General features: G+C 49.3%; 1 protein-coding gene across 10 annotated transcripts in view; it reads right to left on the bottom strand.

The window, feature by feature from the left end:
• Positions 1-3,499: 3,499 nt before the first annotated feature.
• The window catches only part of COL6A3 (collagen type VI alpha 3 chain), a 56,653-nt gene continuing 42,020 nt past the window's right edge, over positions 3,500-18,132 (bottom strand). For 2 of the 10 annotated variants that reach the window (XM_082762893.1, XM_082762890.1), the window contains 14 exons: positions 18,071-18,103; positions 17,947-17,983; positions 17,825-17,836; positions 17,176-17,669; positions 16,452-16,551; positions 15,247-15,945; positions 14,351-14,453; positions 13,448-13,719; positions 12,151-12,411; positions 10,405-10,479; positions 8,295-8,474; positions 8,132-8,182; positions 4,466-4,636; positions 3,501-4,334 (listed from right to left, as the gene is read on the bottom strand). In XM_082762893.1, coding sequence (XP_082619019.1) covers positions 4,294-4,334; positions 4,466-4,636; positions 8,132-8,182; positions 8,295-8,474; positions 10,405-10,479; positions 12,151-12,411; positions 13,448-13,719; positions 14,351-14,453; positions 15,247-15,945; positions 16,452-16,551; positions 17,176-17,669; positions 17,825-17,836; positions 17,947-17,983; positions 18,071-18,103 — 2,529 coding nt within the window. In that variant the 3' untranslated portion in view covers positions 3,501-4,293. Of the gene's footprint in view, positions 4,335-4,465; positions 4,637-8,131; positions 8,183-8,294; positions 8,475-10,404; positions 10,480-12,150; positions 12,412-13,447; positions 13,720-14,350; positions 14,454-15,246; positions 15,946-16,451; positions 16,552-17,175; positions 17,670-17,824; positions 17,837-17,946; positions 17,984-18,070; positions 18,104-18,132 lie in introns of all 10 variants that reach the window. The other 8 variants (XM_082762891.1, XM_082762892.1, XM_082762897.1 and 5 more) reach the window with 8 other exon arrangements.

Raw genomic sequence — 18,132 nt, 5'->3', positions numbered from 1 at the left:
CCTTTGGCTCACCCATCCCAAAAGCTTCTCAGCATGGTTGTCCCAAAATCTCCCCTTCCCTGGGGTGGTGAAACAACCACACCATGTTTAAAAATATAGGTGGCATCCCCAAAGCTTCAGCCCCTCCATCTGCCCTCCCAGCCTCTCTTTCCAGGAGGCCAAAGGGGTGCCTGTGTGTGAGGCTTCAGACCCGAATCCATGGGGTTACATCTCCCTGATAGCGGGATTTCGCGGAGCAAGGCGGTGAGGTCACGGCAGCCGGCCGCACTTTTATTTCCGCGGGGTCTCTATAGCAGCCAGCGACAAAACAAAACATATATTCCTCCGAAGCAGAGTTTCCTGGCTGGTGGCGCTCATTTTTCTTTACGAGCTGACTTTGGAAGAGAGCGGAGCGGCAGCTCATGGAAAATGGGATGTCTTTCTCCCCGCTGTCTGCTCCTCCGTCCCGGCAGATAAAGGTTAGACATCTGTTTCAGATCTGCTTTAACCGAAGGACGGACCCGCTCCTGCCGTCCCATAAATCATGCAGAGTGCAGGCCCTGCTAATTGCTGGGGCTCTTTGTCCCAAGATGTCCAGTGCAGCCGTGGGCAGGCAGTGCCCACGCTTCCTGCCTTTCCCTAGCGGTCCCTCAGTGCTCTGAAGCTGGACATCACCCACACGGGTGAGGGTCTGGGGACTCCCATGTGCCCAAATCTCACTTGGGTACATCCCCTATTTTCAGGAGCACCCCGGGTGAAAAGACACATGTTTCCCTAAAACCTTCACCTCAGAATTATGCTTACAGCATACGGCGTTGCTTCAAGCGTGGCGTTCCTGGAAAACCCACGGAGATGTGTATCTGTACATTTAGGTTATTTTAGATTGGCTTCTTGTACCGATGCAATAAACTTAATACCGGCTAATAAAACATTTCAGAGCCACTTTGCCTCCCCTTGTTAAGGTTTCCCTAGATGGAGATAATTAAATGCAAAACTACAGCGTTAAGAAAACCCAACCAAGCACTCAAAAGCTGGTGCTTTCCCACATTTAAGGGTCTGGCTGCAAAGCTTAACTCTGCTCCATATCCTCCTCTCCATTTTTACAGTACCATCAGCACCATAAAGGATTACGTCTCGGCCCTGGTGTTGAGTCCTGAGGTTTTCACCAGCAGCCTCGTAGCTCGCTCGCATCCAAGGGCAGCACAGGGATCCATTTGGGGGGAATTATTTAGACAAAGCTCTGCAGGGCTGATGTGTGCCATGCTGACCCTGTGTTGGAGACCCGCACCAAGTCTCAGTGAGGTTTAGACCGAGCAGGCTGGAGCAGGACGGGGAGGCCAAGTCACCTCTCCACTAACAGTGAGTGTTTTTACGAGATGTCCTGGCAATTAGTGGAAGAAGAGACGCAGCTGTCGATGCACTGGAAGTCACAGTTTATAGGGAGTGATAATATCTTTTATTAGGCTCCAGAAAGCAGGATTTGGGGCACATGAGTCCTGTTCTGAGCCGCAGCTGAGGGTGTGAGAGCATCAGGGACTCACCGGGGCTCTGTGCCCCCTGGGACAGACCTGAGCTCCCCAGGGTGCAGAGGCTTTGCTTCCAATGGGGCTTTTATTTCAGCTTATGGGGAAATGCTGCTTTGAGATCAGCTTTTAGTTCTCTGCTGTCTCATTATAGAGCAGGTGTTGAAGATTGATGCTGTACCTCTCAAAACAAAGGCGTAGGCATCATCAGATGGTGTGCGAGACGTTTGATATTAAGGGTAGAAGCCTGTCCTTTGAACCTAGTAAGCAAAAAACTGGGAAATTAATGGCTTCTCAGGCTTTTAATTTTTGATGCAGATTTAGATGGGGTGTCCTGCTTAAAGGATGGTGTCCCTGGACTGCATCATCCTTTGCTTCACACATCCATCCCTTGAATTCCTCGACACAGTGACTGCTGCGTGTCCTGTAGGATGCTGCGAAGCAATGGTTTCACTCGGCTTGTACAAGAACACCTTAATTAGGATTGAGTTTGTAAGGAAGGAAAAACAGCAAGCACAGGGTTTAGAGAAGCATTTGGAGGTTTTCATGCTTTCTTTTTTTTTGTCCCCTGGCAATGAACCCAAGAGGAGAAGCGCATCGCTTCGTCGGGGCGGTGCTGAGCGGGACGCCTGCCCCGAGCTATTTTTACTCCTGGTTGCGTCCTGCAGCCACGCTGGCAGATGCTCTCCCAGCTGCAGATGACTTCCATGTGTAACCCCTTTTGGCTGCTGGCCGGGGGCCTAGGGCGTAGCTTGCTGCCTTGCAGAGCTCTGCAGAGCAGGGCCATGCCCAACACCCCGGGGGTCGGCAGCAATGGGGGTCCCTTCCCAGCCCGCACCTTCCCGAAGCCTTCCCTGGATCATCCAGGTTGGGAAAAGGGTAGGGTGGGAAGGATGAATCACGGGTCATTTTAACCTGGGTGCTCCCAGATTGAAAGGAGAGGCTGCGGAGGAGGCTGGAGCGTGGGATGCGTCCGCTCTGCAGGCAAGCAATGCTTAAAGGCCATCAGGGAAAAAGGGGGGTCTTCAGCATGCCCTCAGGGCACGGTGAAAGGCAGGGCAGGCTGCTCTGCCCTTCAGAGCAGCTACGGGGAAACAATTGCAATAAAAATTTTAAAAGGAACAGTAAAAAATCAGTTCACCTTTTTAACAAAGCCCTTACAATGTGCTTGGTGCTGAGCAGAACACAGCTGCGTGGGCTTGGCTTATGCAGGAACCCCAGCCAGGCACAAGTGGCTCGGTACTGTCCCCCCACGGGGACAAAGCCTGGAGCAGCCCCCGGGATCCATCTGCAGCCCCACGCAGACCTCTTTAATCCTGCTGCTCCCAGGTTTTGCAGGATATTGTCTGGATTCGCCTCAAACGACCCAGGGGCTTTGGAGGAGCCCCTTTTTGGGGAATCCCTCTTTGGAGGAGCCCCTTTCCCAACAGTGACAGACACCCCCAGAGGTTGGTTGCTCCCAGGTGTTCATCTGCTTTGTGCTTTTGGGGCAGATTTTGCCATTGTTTTCTGACCAGTTTTAGCTTCCTTGAATGAACCCTGTGGTCGCCATGGCCAAGGACAGCAAAGCAGACCCCCAGGGATGCCCATGGGGTTGTGTAGGTGGAAAGGGATCTTTGGATCTTCCAACACCCTGCTCAAAGCAGGGTCAGCTGAGGCTGGGTTGCTCAGAGCAACGTCCTGCCTCGTGTAAACCCCTCCAGGATGGAGATCTCATGGCCATCTCCTGGGACATCCCATTTTCCAACTTTCCCAAGCTGGAAACCCCCAGGTTACCAGCAGCATCTCAGAGATTCCCCCCTGAATGTCCACGCTACAGCCATCCTCCCTTTAAGGGCCATTAGGGATTTCACACCAAATAAATTGTTTCCAGACTGAAAAATCATTCCCCTGATGCCTACCACAGCTTTAAAAAGAATGGGACAAAAGCACGAGTTTCTCAAAACCTCCATTAGACTTTATTTAAAAGTTCTTTGTATAGACTTCCTGACACAGAGTCCACAATAAAAATAAAATCCCCACTCCAGCCCGCCCACCTCCCCCCAAGATTGCTTTGCTTTGTATTTTATAAAACAGACAACATTAGAAGAATGCCAGAGACATTCTACACCACAATTTAAAAATTCATTAACTGAGGCCTTGGTCCCAGCAGTGCATTTGCATTCAGAAACCTTGCTTCCTTTGCCTCGCTAGTTTGGTTGGCCACATATGTTACAAATGCATACGAGAGATCTAGTTGGAAATCTAATCCAGCAAAAGGAGAAAAAAAAAAAAAAAAAAAAAAAAGGAAGAATGAAAAATTGAACCGCTTGTTTATCAGAATTAGCTACTCTCTTACTCGAAGGCTTTCCAAGTAAAGTTATGCTCAGTTATGAAAATGATAAAAGCAAGCACGTAACAGTTGCAGTGAAATTATTATGATTTCTTTTTCTTTTTTTTTTTTTTTTCTTTTTTTTTTAGATTTGCTGATTTTTGCATTGCCCGAATTGGAAAGAAAGGGTAATTTGGAAACGTGTTCAGACACGGTAACAATCTGCAATCAGGTAAATACTTCGCAACGTTGAAGCTATACAATATAACCCGGGCAGGGGTAGGACTCAGTCCACAAACAGTTTAGCACCATATTGATAGGTCATGTAGCAAAACACTTTCTTCAAGGTTTGCTTCGGGAGTTAAAAGCATGAAATAGTACAGTGCAAGGTAGTCTATACCCTTAGCTTCTATGGGGATAAGGTGGCGACGGCTGACGCTCCTGGCTGTCCCAGAGGTATGTGTTGGCAGGTCGCTGGCTCTATGTTCCTATCGTCGTCACCACGCCAGGGTTAATGTTGCCTGGGAAGGGTTGGTGGAGAAGGAGAAAATAGATAAGGTTGGGATGCTGGGGAAGGACCAGGGTGGCTGCCAGGACTTGCTGCAACCACTTGGGTCTAGCTAAGGCCTCGAGGAGGCGTGTGGGTGCTTACCGGGGACACAAACTTTTTCACATTCTTTCTGCGTGTTAAATCGATTCTCGTTGCCCCCGCAGCCGCCGTACCAGAACCTGGCGCAGCTCTTGGTCTTGGGGTCGTAGTACCACTTCAGCACGAAGTCCCTGCAGGTCCCCTCTTCCTTCTGCAGCCGGCAGATGTCCGTGGCTGCAAGGAAAAGCAGGAGCACCAAGGGTAAGCAAGAGGTCTGGGGCCCTGGGCTAAGCACAGGCTCTCTCAGTGTTTGTGAAGTGCCTGAGAGTAGGGCTGGCATGCGAGGTCAGAACGGGGAACCACAGCCTAGGCTTTGCCTGATCTTCTAAGACTAAATCCAGTCTCTAAGTTTGCAAAGAGAAGGGTTTTGGGTGTCCGTGCCCAGCGCTGAGCCCCAGGGAACGCATGCATCCACACTGGGATGGATAAAGGCAGCAAGAAGGACGTGTGCTGCAAATCCAGGGGATTTGCAGGAAATGAGTTGGCGGGCATCAACTGGGTTGCAATGGAAAAAGTATTTTCACCATCGTTTTCCAATTAAAAAGCATGGCTTTCCCTGAAAAGAGGAATCTTCTGTGTGAAGATGCTCCTGGACCTACCGCATGCTGCCCCACGGCATCCCACTTCTCTTACTGGAAAAGTGGTGGACAAAATAACAAAGCACCGGGATGTGTTAAATTAAATTAAATAATTAAATTGCCAACTAAATAAATAAATAACTTTTTTTTTTTTTTCCCAAAAGGAAAAATAAACCAAGATATACAGAGTACACCAGCAAAAAGTGGTCAGGAAATCCAGGACCTGAAATTGCCTTGTGATAACCTCGTCTTAGGACTGCGCCCTTTGTAACGTGCTGCAGGCCGCGTGCCAGGAATCAAGGTACTCTGTCCTACCAGAAACAGGGTCCCAAATATCCACGAGTGGACATAATGGAAAAGTATAGAGATATAGGGCGAATGTATGAAAGGGTGCGTTTGCAAGCAAGTTTCTTTGGGGTCTGATGAGAGGAAAGGCTTGCTAAACCCTGATAAAATGTTCACAGGAAGAAGCACACAGAAGATTATCCCCAAAATCCCAACTAGAAAGTAGGTCTGGCAGCAAATCCTAGGAAATAAGAAAGCGCTGGTGGCAGGTTTGCTTTGGAGGAAGTTGCGGCCGGTGCTGGCGGCTGCCCAGCACCCAGGAATGCTGCAGCCAGCAGGACAGGGGGAGGCAAAAATTGGTGTCACGGACCCTACACTGACCAGACCCCAGGGATGGGCAGGTCCTGCCTAAAACCTCCCTACCTGCTCATTTCGATTGCATTTTCCCTCTTTTTTGCATGCTGTGAGCATGGGGCCAAGTGGGTCAAACCCAAGCAGTGGCCAAGGTTTGGGGTAGGGTCTGGGAACGTGACCTACTGGGAGAGGAGAAGTGTTGAAAAGGTCCCTCCTGCCTGCTGATGGTTTTGTTTGTTCTGCTCTAAAAGCAGCTTGTTGAAGTCTTTCTTAACTTCTGCTTTTCCTAGGAATTTGAAATCAATATTGACCTTCCGATTCAAGCTCTGCTATCATGCTCCGGCAGCCAAAAGCTTCCCCATCCCTTTGGCAGGCTCTTTGCCCTTGGGGTTCAATTTTTTAAGAAATCCTCCTCTCTTCTTTCCTGTCATTCCGGAATACCGAAAGCCAGCAGATGCAAACACAAAGACTACTGCTCCAAACCCAGTGCAACCCCTCACGAAGCCAACCAGCCAGAAAACACGCAGCTTCTGGAGTGGTAAGGTATTTTTTTTCCACAGCACAGGATCTGGGCAGCCCAGCGTTTGGACCCCGCTGTCCCCTTTGTGACTGGCAGTGGCTCTCAGGATCAGCCGAGGCACTGAGAAATTCAACAAACACTTTGGAGGCAGATCTGATTTGCTGGCTTGAGGAAAGCAGCTGCGCTATCATAGCTGAAAAAAAAAATCCCTTGAATCATAACCTTCAGTTTGCCTGCCCTAATATTCACGCCGTGCGGGGTGGTGCCACACGAGTGGGGTTTTTAATTCATCCTGCAGAGAAAATGTGTCTGGGCTTCTCACCTGCACTTAGATTTAATTTTGTTATGGTAAAAAAAAATATAAAAAGTCTATAAATTGCAGCAATTAAAGGTTATCAGAGCACTTAAAAGGGTTTCCAGGGGGAGATGGATCTGGAGCACACCCAAAGAGCCCTGAGGTTTGGGAGGCCAAGGCATTTCTCAGCACTGCACCTGGCTCCGGTCCTTGCAATGGGCTGAACTGAGAGTCCAGCCCAACATCCAGAGTTTTAAAAGCTGAGCTGCAAGCTCCTGTGTCTCCTTTTCCACAGTGGATTCAAGCTGTGGTTTAGCAGAAACCAAAAAGAGAAGAGGGAGAAAGCAGTGAATGGAGCGAGGGGACCCTGGTGGGGCGGGCAGAGACACGAGCATCCCTCCAGGGCCCCTCGGTTGCTTTTCTTGACTCTCTGCCCAGGGCAGAATGGCGCCAAGTTCGTGAAATATCAATTTAGCCTGAACAACAGTTGCTGGAAACATCATCAAGGCATGTGATGATGATCAGAAGGGGCTGGATGAGGGGCCGGGGCGAGCGGAAAGGCGCGCCCTCCGGAGAAAAGCACATCAGCGAGGCTTCCCCGCTCCGTCAGGGTGAAACCCCGGTCCAGATTGATGCCACAGGTTTCTGCACGAGCTATGTGCTGATGCCTCTGGCCAAAAAGACCCCAGACTGCAACCAAATTTGTCCATGGTGCCTGGTTGTAGCACTGTGCAATCTCCTTTTGGAGCAGCTGCTGCCCCAGGTGCCTGGGGGTGGAAAAGCTGGACCGAGGCTGCACCATGGCTGGGGGCAAGAATGCCCAAGTCTGATTTAAGGAGCCTAAAATCCACACAAGAAGACCAAACGGGTGGGAGGGGGCCTTTTCTAACAGGATTAAAGCCCTGCCCTCGGTACCAGAGCTTGCATTGCTCCTGGGTTTCCCCCATTTCTTTGCAAAATGCCCTGAAAGACCAAGAGAAGAAAGCTGCTATGATAGCAGGGCTTTGCTGCAGTCAGGTTCCCATCCCATCCCTGCTCAGCCAACACAGGCGATTGTAAGTCACTGCTTTTCTCCCAGCTCCCAAAACCCAGGAGGTTAGAAACGCCTCCAGGAGAGGAGTTCATTGCCGTTTTCCCGTGGGTGCCTTCCTCAGCTTCGTTTTTTTTTTATCTTTTGCTGCAAAAGGAAAACATCTGCACGCAAGCCCCGTGCCACGTGGAGTCATTTTCCGTGTGAAGTGTTCTGGATGCAGGCAGTGAAGCATTTGTGGTTTGCACCACGGCAAGGGCGCAGTGCTGAGTGGTGGCATCGGTCATGCAGCGACAACACGAACCGCTTTGGGACCTGCAGGTCAGTGACCGCACACTTCTCCCAAAATCCTGCGCGTGATTTTGCTGCCAGCTGTGGTTTGCACTTGGGTCGTGCAAATATGACAGCCCCTGGGGTGAGACATGGCATGCAGGCAACTTGCTCATGCAAAGCAGGTGCTGGGGCATGGTCAGGTCAAGGAGCAGATGAAAACCAAGTCTGTGCTGCTGGTGATCTTGTGCTGGACAAGCTCGGATGCATGCTATGAAATGATGAGGGTGAAGTAATGGATTTGCTTTGGTTTATGGTTATTTTGTGTATGTGTTACCTGACGATAATCTTTTCTCAAGGGGTGGCTGCTTGGCTTTCTCAGCTGCTGCTGGAGGAAAAATTGTGTGGGTTTGGTTTTTAAATGGTGTTTTCTCTCTGATGCAAACATTATTTGCAAACATGATACAATGTGAAAGGATTAACCCCCACGTGGTACTTACATGGTTTCAAGCATTTGCTAATGCACTCAGCTTCGGTCTCAAATCTATTGGCATTACCAGCGCAGCCACCATACCAACCCTGGCTGCAGATCTTGTGTTTGTAGTCAAAGAACCACACAACCTGATAGTCCTTGCACTGAATGCCCATGTCAAAGTCCAGCAAGCAAGGGTCTGCCAAATCTGCGTGTCAAAAGGTGCAAAGGTTAAATGATCCTGAAAGAGTTAAAAGCTGAAAAGGGAAAGAGATCCAGGAAAGGGAAAAAAAATAATAATAATAAAATAAATGAAGCATTTAAAAACACCAGAAGCCAAGGGGGCTGGATCAGCCCATGCACCTGATGCTCCAGCCCAATGTGAGGCTCACAGAATTTCCTCAACCCATGATTTCTGTTCCCCCCCCTTGCTAAGCACCAACCCAGCATGTCTCCAGGCCCCTGCACTGGGGTGGCGCGGGTAGGACTGGGCCTTCACACACCTCCCCCCGTCTGCTTGCAAAGCTCTTTGCCTGGCTGTAACTTTAATTCTTAAGTGTGCTTAATTTATCTTTAAGGCAAGCCACACCTGGTAGGCGTTAGGCCATGATGAGGATTTAAACGTGTTCCTTTCCTGCCCAGAAATGATAACTTGAGGCCCAGATCCCAGAGTTTTTATTAGCAAAAGCCATCCCTGCGAGCAGCTGCTTTGCCTATATAAGGATGCCAGAATCCGGGGCTTCCTCTGAGGTCTGTAAGATTTATGCACGGGTCTTTCCCATTGCACAGAGAACTAGAGAAGACTCAGTTAAACGACCTGTCCCCTGTGCCCTGCTCTGTTTAATATCCTCAGCCTGCTGAAAAACCGCAGATTAACAGCACCGTCCCTGGAGGCCTTCCTAAAATGTTTTCCCCCTACTCCAGGTGCCATAAATCCTTGGGCAGAGGCATTTGCTGCAAACGGGTCACGAAAGGAGGCGAGATGGAGAGGTTTTGTGTTGACAGACCCACACAGAGCTACACCTTGTCTCCACAGGGCTGGCAGGTAAGAGGTTAAGCAAAGCCATAGAGGGGTGACAGTCACCTTGAGGGAACAAGCCAGGGGACAGTGTCACCATGCACGGGTGGCACCTTGCACGAGAAGCCACTCAGAGCATCACAGCGGTGGTGGGACGAGTGCCAAGATGCAGATGAGATGAAATGAGAAGAGATGTTCCCTGCTCCACCAGTAATTTGAGCCCCATCCCAGACCTCCACCTGCTGCTCAGCACATTTCACACCCAGCTCCCAAGGCTGGGGAGAAGATGAGCCACAGTACAAGCAAAAAGCTTTTTTTTTTTTTTTTTTTAAAAAAAAAAAAAAGAGAATATATGGGGATGAGGAATGAGTCTTAGATGCCAGATCCACATCCAAATTGGTGACAGTGATGGCTTTATGGAGGCTACAGACCTTTCCAGATCTGTGGAGGAAGGGCAGTAGAATATGACTGTGCATTATATGGCAGATGTAAGGAGCCTGGTGTCAACGAATGCCACGAGACAATGCTTGAACAGCTACAGTGATTATGGGTTACTAACAAGGGTTAATGTGATTATCAGCAGAGTAGGATCTGACAGCTTGCTCGTTAGTGGTTTACTGTGATGAGCCACTGATGGCAGGGAGTAACCTGGTGGGACGCTGTCAGCAGGCCAAATCCAAGGGTTGGACACTGGCTGTCGGTGGAGGACTTGTGTGTTAAGTGAGGGAGCCAAGACCTGTTCTTTGTGATAAATCAGGAGAGATGGGGCAAAAAGGAGCATGTTTCGTGTCTACAGCTATATCTCCATGCACTGGGTGGGCCATGGGGCACAGCGTGTCCCTGGGGAGCAGCAAGCACCTGGACCCTGTCTCATCTCCTGATGACGGGACCTGGTCTGAGTCCTCCATGAAGATCCCAGAGCCTCCAGCAGGCTCGGGATCCTGCACGGGGCTGAGGCCTCAGACAGGGAGCCAAGGCTGTCATCCAGATTCCTTGGTCCTGGCGGGGCTACGCTTGCTCTGCAAAGGGCCAGGTTTGGGATCGGGCAAGGGGAAGACTGATGCCGACAGCCAAGATCTCCATGGGGGTCCCACCAGAGCCCCCCAGCCCCACTACTCACCGCTCTCAGGCCCTTCCAGCGGCTCAGTGTTCATCATCATGTTGGCCAGGGACACCTTGGGCTGCGCCGGGGTCTCTGGGGAGGACAGAAGGAGCGGTCAGCCAAGGGCAACCAGATCCTGCAGCAACACCCTCCGGGAGCCCCACTGTGGGCAGGAGCGGGGCCAAGGCATGGCCATAAACAACCCCCCTGGCCCCAGCTCCAGCACGGGGAGCGGGGGACACACAAGCTGCAGGAGTCAGGCCTGGATGTGTTTACCCCAGCACATACGTTTTGCAGCAGTGTTTATTGGATGCAGCTGGCAGGATGAGTAATCCACTGCTGCCTGGCTGTGCCGGCACGGTTCGTGTTGCAGCAATGCTTGGTCGGTCTCTTGGTGGCTATGGAGGGGACCCACCAGGCTCTGCTTTTGGTGGCCACGGCTCTCCTCACAGTGTGGACCTGCACAGGGGCTCTGGAGAAGCAGCCATGGCCTTGCTGTAGCCAGATTAGCTTTGCTCCTCCGGTCTTAGAGAGGGCAGAAAACCACAGCGTGCTCCAGGGGAACAAAGAGGCCATGATGGAGCTTCTACTGCTGTCCTGCAGCCTTCTAGGATTTGTGCATTGTATAAAGGCCTTTAAAGAAGCTGTGACACGCTCCTGCCATCACAGCCCTCTGGGAATTGTAGTTGAGCTTTGTCACTAGGGGGGATAAAATGTCTTGGGGTGGAAAGCAGATCATGGTTCATATCGCAGCACTCCCCACCTGATTGCACCATGCCCTTTGCATGGGGCTGGGCACCGCTGCCTGCCCGATCTGTTCCCATTTGAGATGTACACTATAGGAAACGCAGCTTCCCTGGGCACCGAGGGCTCTAAGTCAGCACATGCAAATGTTCCTTCTACAAACTGTTGTATTTTCACAACATTTTTGTGGGCACATTTATTGCTCGCGAAGGTAAGAGCCTTCAGACCTGATCCAAACGTGCTGAAGCCATTGGAAAGGCTCCCCGTGGGCACTGGAGGAGGCTCCAAAGTGCCAGAACAAGCCAGATGCAGCACTGGCAGCACCAGCACAAACTTTACCACACCAGCCAGCCAAGGCGCCTCTACGCCAAGCTATTAAAAAAATAAAAGTAAAAAAATGTTGGCTTTGCCTTATACAGCAAGTTTTGGCCATGCCAAAGGGTTTGGTGAGTTTCAGATGTGATCTCTGCACATGGAGCTTGGATTCCCAAAAGACTAAACCCACCATTTAATCCCTTCTCTATGCCTTTTTTGGATATTGTAGTATGCAAAGCAGATAGGTGGCTATGGAAATTGCTGTTGGAGAAACAGCTTTTCTTGGTTATTTTGTAATCACGCTGGACTGAATTTACTCTGTTTTAACCCAGTTTGACTCCTATTAATTACCGCAGTGCTGTCTGGACCCCACCAAGCCCCATTGTGCAAAGCCTTCTGCACGCACAATGAGACAAACACCCCTCTGAGACTGGCTTTAATTTTCCCACAATCTGGGTCCATTTTACACCACCAAAGTGTCAACTTGAATTTGCCAAAGAAACACATCCATGGTGTTTCACAGCCAGGTCCTGCCGCTGGGACAGAGGATACCAGACATACAGTGACACAACTGAGCATTGCCAGGGCTGGGATCACTGGTACTGAATGGCTCCCCATCCCTTACACATTTTTTCCATATTTTTTTTTGTGTCCAGTATCTTAACGTGAAAAAAAAAATGTTTGTTTTCGCCAAGGGGTACTTACTTGTGCTGAATGCGCCTGTGTAGGTTACTTTGGGTTGGGATTTCAGGTAGCCAGTGATGACTACGAGGTATTTCTGTCCACCTCGGAGGCCTCCGATGACACGCTCGGTGCCGGTTAGGTTTTGTTTCAGCACAAGAGAGTGGTCGTGTGCCAAGGTGATGGAGAGATCAAATACGTAGGTGTTGTGTGGCTCGGGGCTGGCCCAGCGCAGCCTGGCACTGTTCTCGGTGATATCTGTGATCTGGATGTCGCTCGTCTTGGCTGCAATTCAGAATCAGAAGAAGCACTGAGCAAGGACGTGGAGAGGAAAGCTCTCAAGGAAAGGTGTCTCAGCGCTGCAGGAACTGATTTTTAGTCCGCAGCAAATAAATCTGTGGTGGTCGAACCCCCCCCTAGCACTGCAGGGAGGCTTTTTTTCATGGCCCAGATAAAGATCTGATAACAAAGCCTGCCAAAGATCCAACATAACCTTACATGGGTCAAAGAAGCTGTTAGGGAAAGGTGTTCCTGCTATGGAGGAGCATTGGATGAGGCCTTTAGAAACACTACTTGGAAGCAACAATGGAATAAGAAATAACCAGAAACTCTTGTTCCTCTCAAGCTCATGAAAGCGTTGACCTTGTGAAAGCTGTTTTCACATGGATGTTTAACATTGCTGGTTAAGCATCCCCCTGCTTTGACAGATGTTCTCTGTTACTTCGTCTCGCCCACAGCTGCCTGCGTCCCCTCGCAGAAGCACATGGGAAGGCTCCTTTACGTGAGCTGCACTCACATGAAGGAGCTTCACCATTCCTCAAAAGGTCCCCACGATGGTTCAGTGATGAATGAACTGCAGCTATTTATATTAGCTGACAGAGAATTCAAACAACCCCATTGTGTGAACCACCATAAATAGCAAAACTTAGCCAGGGGGATGAAAACACTGACAGCAAATGGGCCACACTAGAAAGAGAAGCGTTCTGTCACTGCATTGCTGAGCTAGCCAGCAGACGATGGATTGTCCCCTTCTTAGACATCCTGCTTGTGTTTTGCCTTGAGGCATCCAGCCCCTGACCTGGTCTTTGGGCAAACTTTGCAGCACAGATGTTAACAAAGCCTCAACAACCCCACCCCAGCTCAGATTTCCAGTTCTGCCCCTAAAAATTTCTTTCTGCAAGCACAATACTTGTCCTCCCGGTGATGATTTTCTCATCGGGATCGTCCTCTCAAGGAGGAAGAAAAGATACAACTCACTATGGCACAGAGAAGCTCAGACAAAGGAGAGGCACTGCTCTCAGGGGGACAGCCTTTCACGTACCTCCTTGTCTTCTCCTGCCGCTTGCTGCTGCAGCCGTGGTGCTCGCCGTGGTGCGGCTGGTGGCTTTGGTGTTGGCTGCCGTGCTTGCAGCGCTCTGCGTGGTGGTGTTCATCTGCACCGTGGTGGTTCGGGCCGTGGCTCTGGTCTGGGCCGTGGTGCTGGCAGTGGTGGTCCTGGCACGGGCATTGGTGCTGGCAGCAGGCTTGGTGCTGGTACTTTGCGTGGTGCTGGTGCTTACGGTTCGGCTTATGGTCACGTTGGGTGCCGCGTACCTATCGGAGCAAAAGCAGCTGATGTCTGAAGCACTATATAAGCAGAATTTTGGAAGTCTGGGGGAGCTAACGTAGAAACCAGTGGTAAGAACCCCTCCCGAGGTAAATAGTCTGTCAGCTTTGGGTAAGCTCACAGGCAAGCAATGGAAACACTACAGGAAAATACAGGAGAGCACTGCCTGTCACTAGGGGCACAGATCTGCCTTCGCAGCACCCATCGGAGTGAATTCAGCACAGACACTTCTGCAGCTTGCCTCATTCCTAGGGACTCGACCTTCAAAGCTAGGACACGTGCCAGCAGTGAGTGGGGCTTGGTGACATAAGCTTTCACGTATGTTCATAAAGTATAAGGGTATATTCTATGGCAGATCCTGAGTATCAGAGAGTCCATGGCAGCCCAACCTCTGAAAACAGTTCTTTGAGTTGAAAAGCCCAAGTTTACAATTTCTGGAAATCCTGACCTGCATGATGACAATAACATATGGCTACTTCATACATAAATGAACGTGAAGTTTAATACAAATTTAAAATATGCGTGCACTTGTCTGCTTTCTTTAGCAGATAAATCTCTTGCTCTTTTGATACAGGCTGTCAGCACAGCTCATCCTCTTGGAGACAAACCACTACTTACACTGCTTTATGTCCAGCATGTCCAGAGCTCTTGGCTAGCTGATCGTTCTGGAGCCACTCACACTGCTTCCTTATTTCTGGAGACAGGTAGAAAGCAAAGTCACCTAGAGAAGGAGAGAGGCTGGCATTAAACTCTGGTGTTGAGGACAGCGGTCACCTACCAACGGTGCTCTACATATATTTCTTTCTGAATTAAAAAAGCTCTTCTCTCTTCGCTTGCTCCTGTTAAAAGCTTGGATTATTTCTTGATGTTTGGTGTGGTCAGTGCAGCATCCTGGGCAGGGAGATTTGTTATTCCAACACACAAACATGAGAGCAGTAACTACAAGATATTAGAGGGCTTTATGTCTTAGTCCATCCCGTGTAAACAGCATTCTCATAGCAAAGCACTTCCAACCACACAGCATTCTTCTGAGAGCTGGAAGTTTCCAGGACCCCTGTAAGCAGTAACTAGAAAAATCAAAACAAGCAAACCTAAATATTTATCTGCAGGGAAATATGTGCATACATTGGCTTCTTATTCTACTGCAAGACAAGCTGAGATTCAGATTTTCAAGGTAATCTGCACATCCCAAACATGCTGATGTTGTTTATGATGTTGAGCAAAGAGTCCTGCTTGTCTAGTCCCTAAATCTGCGTAGAGCAACTCCAGATCTCTGCCTGAGCTAGCCAAATGCCTGCTGGACATGGCATTTATGCTGAAATTGGGAAGAAGGATTTATTGGTTGTTCAGGGAGCTCAGGTAGTCAGGAGACTACCACTTCAGTGGGACCCACTGCCCAAAGAGGTGGTCAGGCCAGAGCCCACCCAACAAACAGGCAGGAGGGCCCAGCCTGGCACACTGAGGTCATGCATTGCTCCTTCTGTAATATTCTGGCCGCAGGATGTTTTACTTACTTCTGATAAAAGATGGCAGCAGTCTCCCAAAGCGGAGCAAGTTCTCTTCATGAAGCTCTCCTGGTTTGTAAACCAATTTGAAGAACACATCATGTGGCTCACTAGCTAGGCTGTAGATATTCTTGACATCCACCTTCCTGCCAATGCCCAAGACAACAAAGAAATACCCTTTGCATTTTGCAGAAATTACAGTCTTCTGCAAGTAGTCAAGTTCTTCTTTTGTCATTTGGCCAGTTACCATCAGAACTATGACTTTTAGATCCCGAGGGTTTGGTGCACTTTCAAAAATGTGAGCCATCGTGTGTTCAATTGCATTTCCCATAGCCATTGTGCCGTAGAGCTGGGTCATTCGGTTGTTTAGGTAATTAATAATCTTCTCTTTGGATCCATAATCTGTTAGTGAAAACTCTGTTTTCACTGGTGGGAAGCTTGAGTTGGTTTCGTGCTCATAAGGAGCTTGCTGGAGAACTGCCACTCTTGCATGGTGATGAGATATTTTTGGCTCAGAGCTTATTTCCATGTTACTTATGAGGTGGGAAATGTACTTCCTCATCTCGTTGAACTGCAGAGGTGTAGTGGACTCCGAGCTGTCGATGATGAAGGCTATGTCAATGTCTACATCTGTTGGGGCTGCCCGTCTGTCTCTGAAAACAGGTCTCTGACTACCATAACCACAGATGGGATCGGGCTCACACACATCTAGGGAAGAAATACAGCAGGTTTCACTTGGAGGAACCAAAGATAACCCTCCCTTGTCACTATTAAAATCTGTTGTTTCATGTGAAACACTACCAAGCCATGTACATTCACCACTCCATCACGTGATAACAAATCATTTCATCCCAAAATACATTTAGCTGTGCACGTAGTATTTCTTCATGTGCTCTTTTGTCCAAAGACATCCCAGAAGCTCTCTGTCATAAATGGCAGAAGGCCATATTTTAGAACTATTGGTATTTGGGCTGTCAGAATGGTAACAGGCCAAAAACAGAGCTTCTCTTCACAATGTGGAGAACACCCATACTGAACAGTGAGCCTCGTTCACAACGCCAATGTTTTCTACTCAACCCAAGAGTACAAATCCCTTGTCTTCAGCAACAAAAGGGATGAATTCCCCCTGGGCTTCCCTTCTGCATCACTGACAACCAACTGCTGTGCAACCAGAAGGATCTGGCACAGTCTAGAGGGGAAATTGGATGCTTTACCCAGACAAACGTGACAAGTCAAGAGCCTCCGGATAGTTTCATTCAGCTGGCTGCCACTGGCTGGAAGAACAATTGCATGTCCAACTGCTGTGTTGTTGATCTGGTTAGATGCAAACAAAAAAAAATGTGGTGTTAGTAATGCTGCCTTGGGTTATTTTCAGCTCAAAGTAGGGGAGGGCAATCTTGTGGACAACTCTAAGGGATTTTCTCTACCCAGCATGCTGTTTTTTGGAGGAGCCTAATACACTTGTTGTCAGTTAATGGGACGAGCTTAGGCATAAAAAGTCCCACCCAAAGGTTCAAACACTTGAACCAGTGCTTGATGTGTTGGGAATTTTGGTGCTTTAAGTCTCTGGACCTCAGCTCTCCCTCTACTAAAGATGCTACCACATGTCTACCTTCCCATACTTTGCCCTTCTGCCTCAGTCAGGTCTTTTTCACAGTGGGGACCATCTTTTCTTCTGTTTCATACCACCCTTGGCATACTGGAGCCATGGTCTAGGAACCAACTGGCTCGTTGAAACATCAACTAGTGCTTTGCACCAGACATTTTGGATTTTCCTCCTAATAGACGTGCTAGATGCATTTGCACAGCATTGCTTTCTCAGCAGTAAGCAGGCCTGTAGAAGCCAACCAGCAGCCAACAGATAAAAGCCATCAATCTCCCAGGGAAACGGGCTGGGGTCATAAGCAGAAAAGGAAAGAAAAAGCGAACGGCTCCAACCTCCAGCGCTCTCTCGAGAACCGCATCCTGCCTGCTGGTGAGGAACACAGGAATGACCCCAGCATCGTAGAGCTTCAGCACGGCGTCGTTGAGCTGCGGGGAGGCTCTCGTCTCCCCATTGCTGAAAAAGACAGCCACCTTCCTCATTAGGAACCCACTTCGGGCACGCTTGAAAGTGTTCCTGGCCACAAAGGACATGGCGGTCTCCAGGCTGCGTGGCTTTGTGGTGAGGGTTGCCTGGAAGTTTTGGATCTGCTGGAGAAGGGCTGATTTCTTCCTGGCGTCAGCAAAACGAATCTCCGTGGTGACCTCATTGTTGTAGGTGACCAGGGCCACCCGCGCACCCCGGGGGCAGTTGCTTTCAGCAATGGTTAAGTTGTTGACCACCCTGAGCACGGTTTGCTTCATCCTGTTGAAAACTTCCCTCCCGACGCCTGAGGAGGTGTCGATAGCGAAGGCCAGCTCAGTTGGGAAGACGGGGCACTCCTTGGGACCTGCCAGAAAGATGTGTTGGGAACAAAACATGCCCCAGACAGTTGTCAGGGTCCAAACGTACTCAGTGGAAGTCAATCATTCATACCACATATGTGGGGAGAACAACAGTTCAGGGTCCAGAACATCAGGATTTAAAGAACTAATGGTGACTTACCATAGCAGCAAGCTGTGGAAAAGATGGAGGAAAAAAAAATCAGTTCAGTCAGTGCCAGTTATGTTACATGGCTGTCAGACAAGGGTAGCAATGGGGAATTAGCAAGGCACTGATGTACTCACGGCATTTGTCTTTGATGTTCTGCACAAGATCACATTGCTTTAGAAAATAAAATGAAAGATTGTTAGAAAGGGAAAATGAAAAAAAATATATTTCAAACTAAGACAGAAACAATGCTACACTTACGCTTAAGGATCGTCCTTTTTCACCTTTGAATCCCTGTTAAAAACAAAAAATAATAATGGTGC

Source organism: Aythya marila, assembly GCF_965140915.1.
Source record: "Aythya marila genome assembly, chromosome: 6".
NCBI classification, from domain to species: Eukaryota; Metazoa; Chordata; class Aves; order Anseriformes; family Anatidae; genus Aythya; species Aythya marila.
Note: the sequence above shows the minus strand (reverse complement) of the source record. Positions and strands in the feature narration are given on the sequence as shown.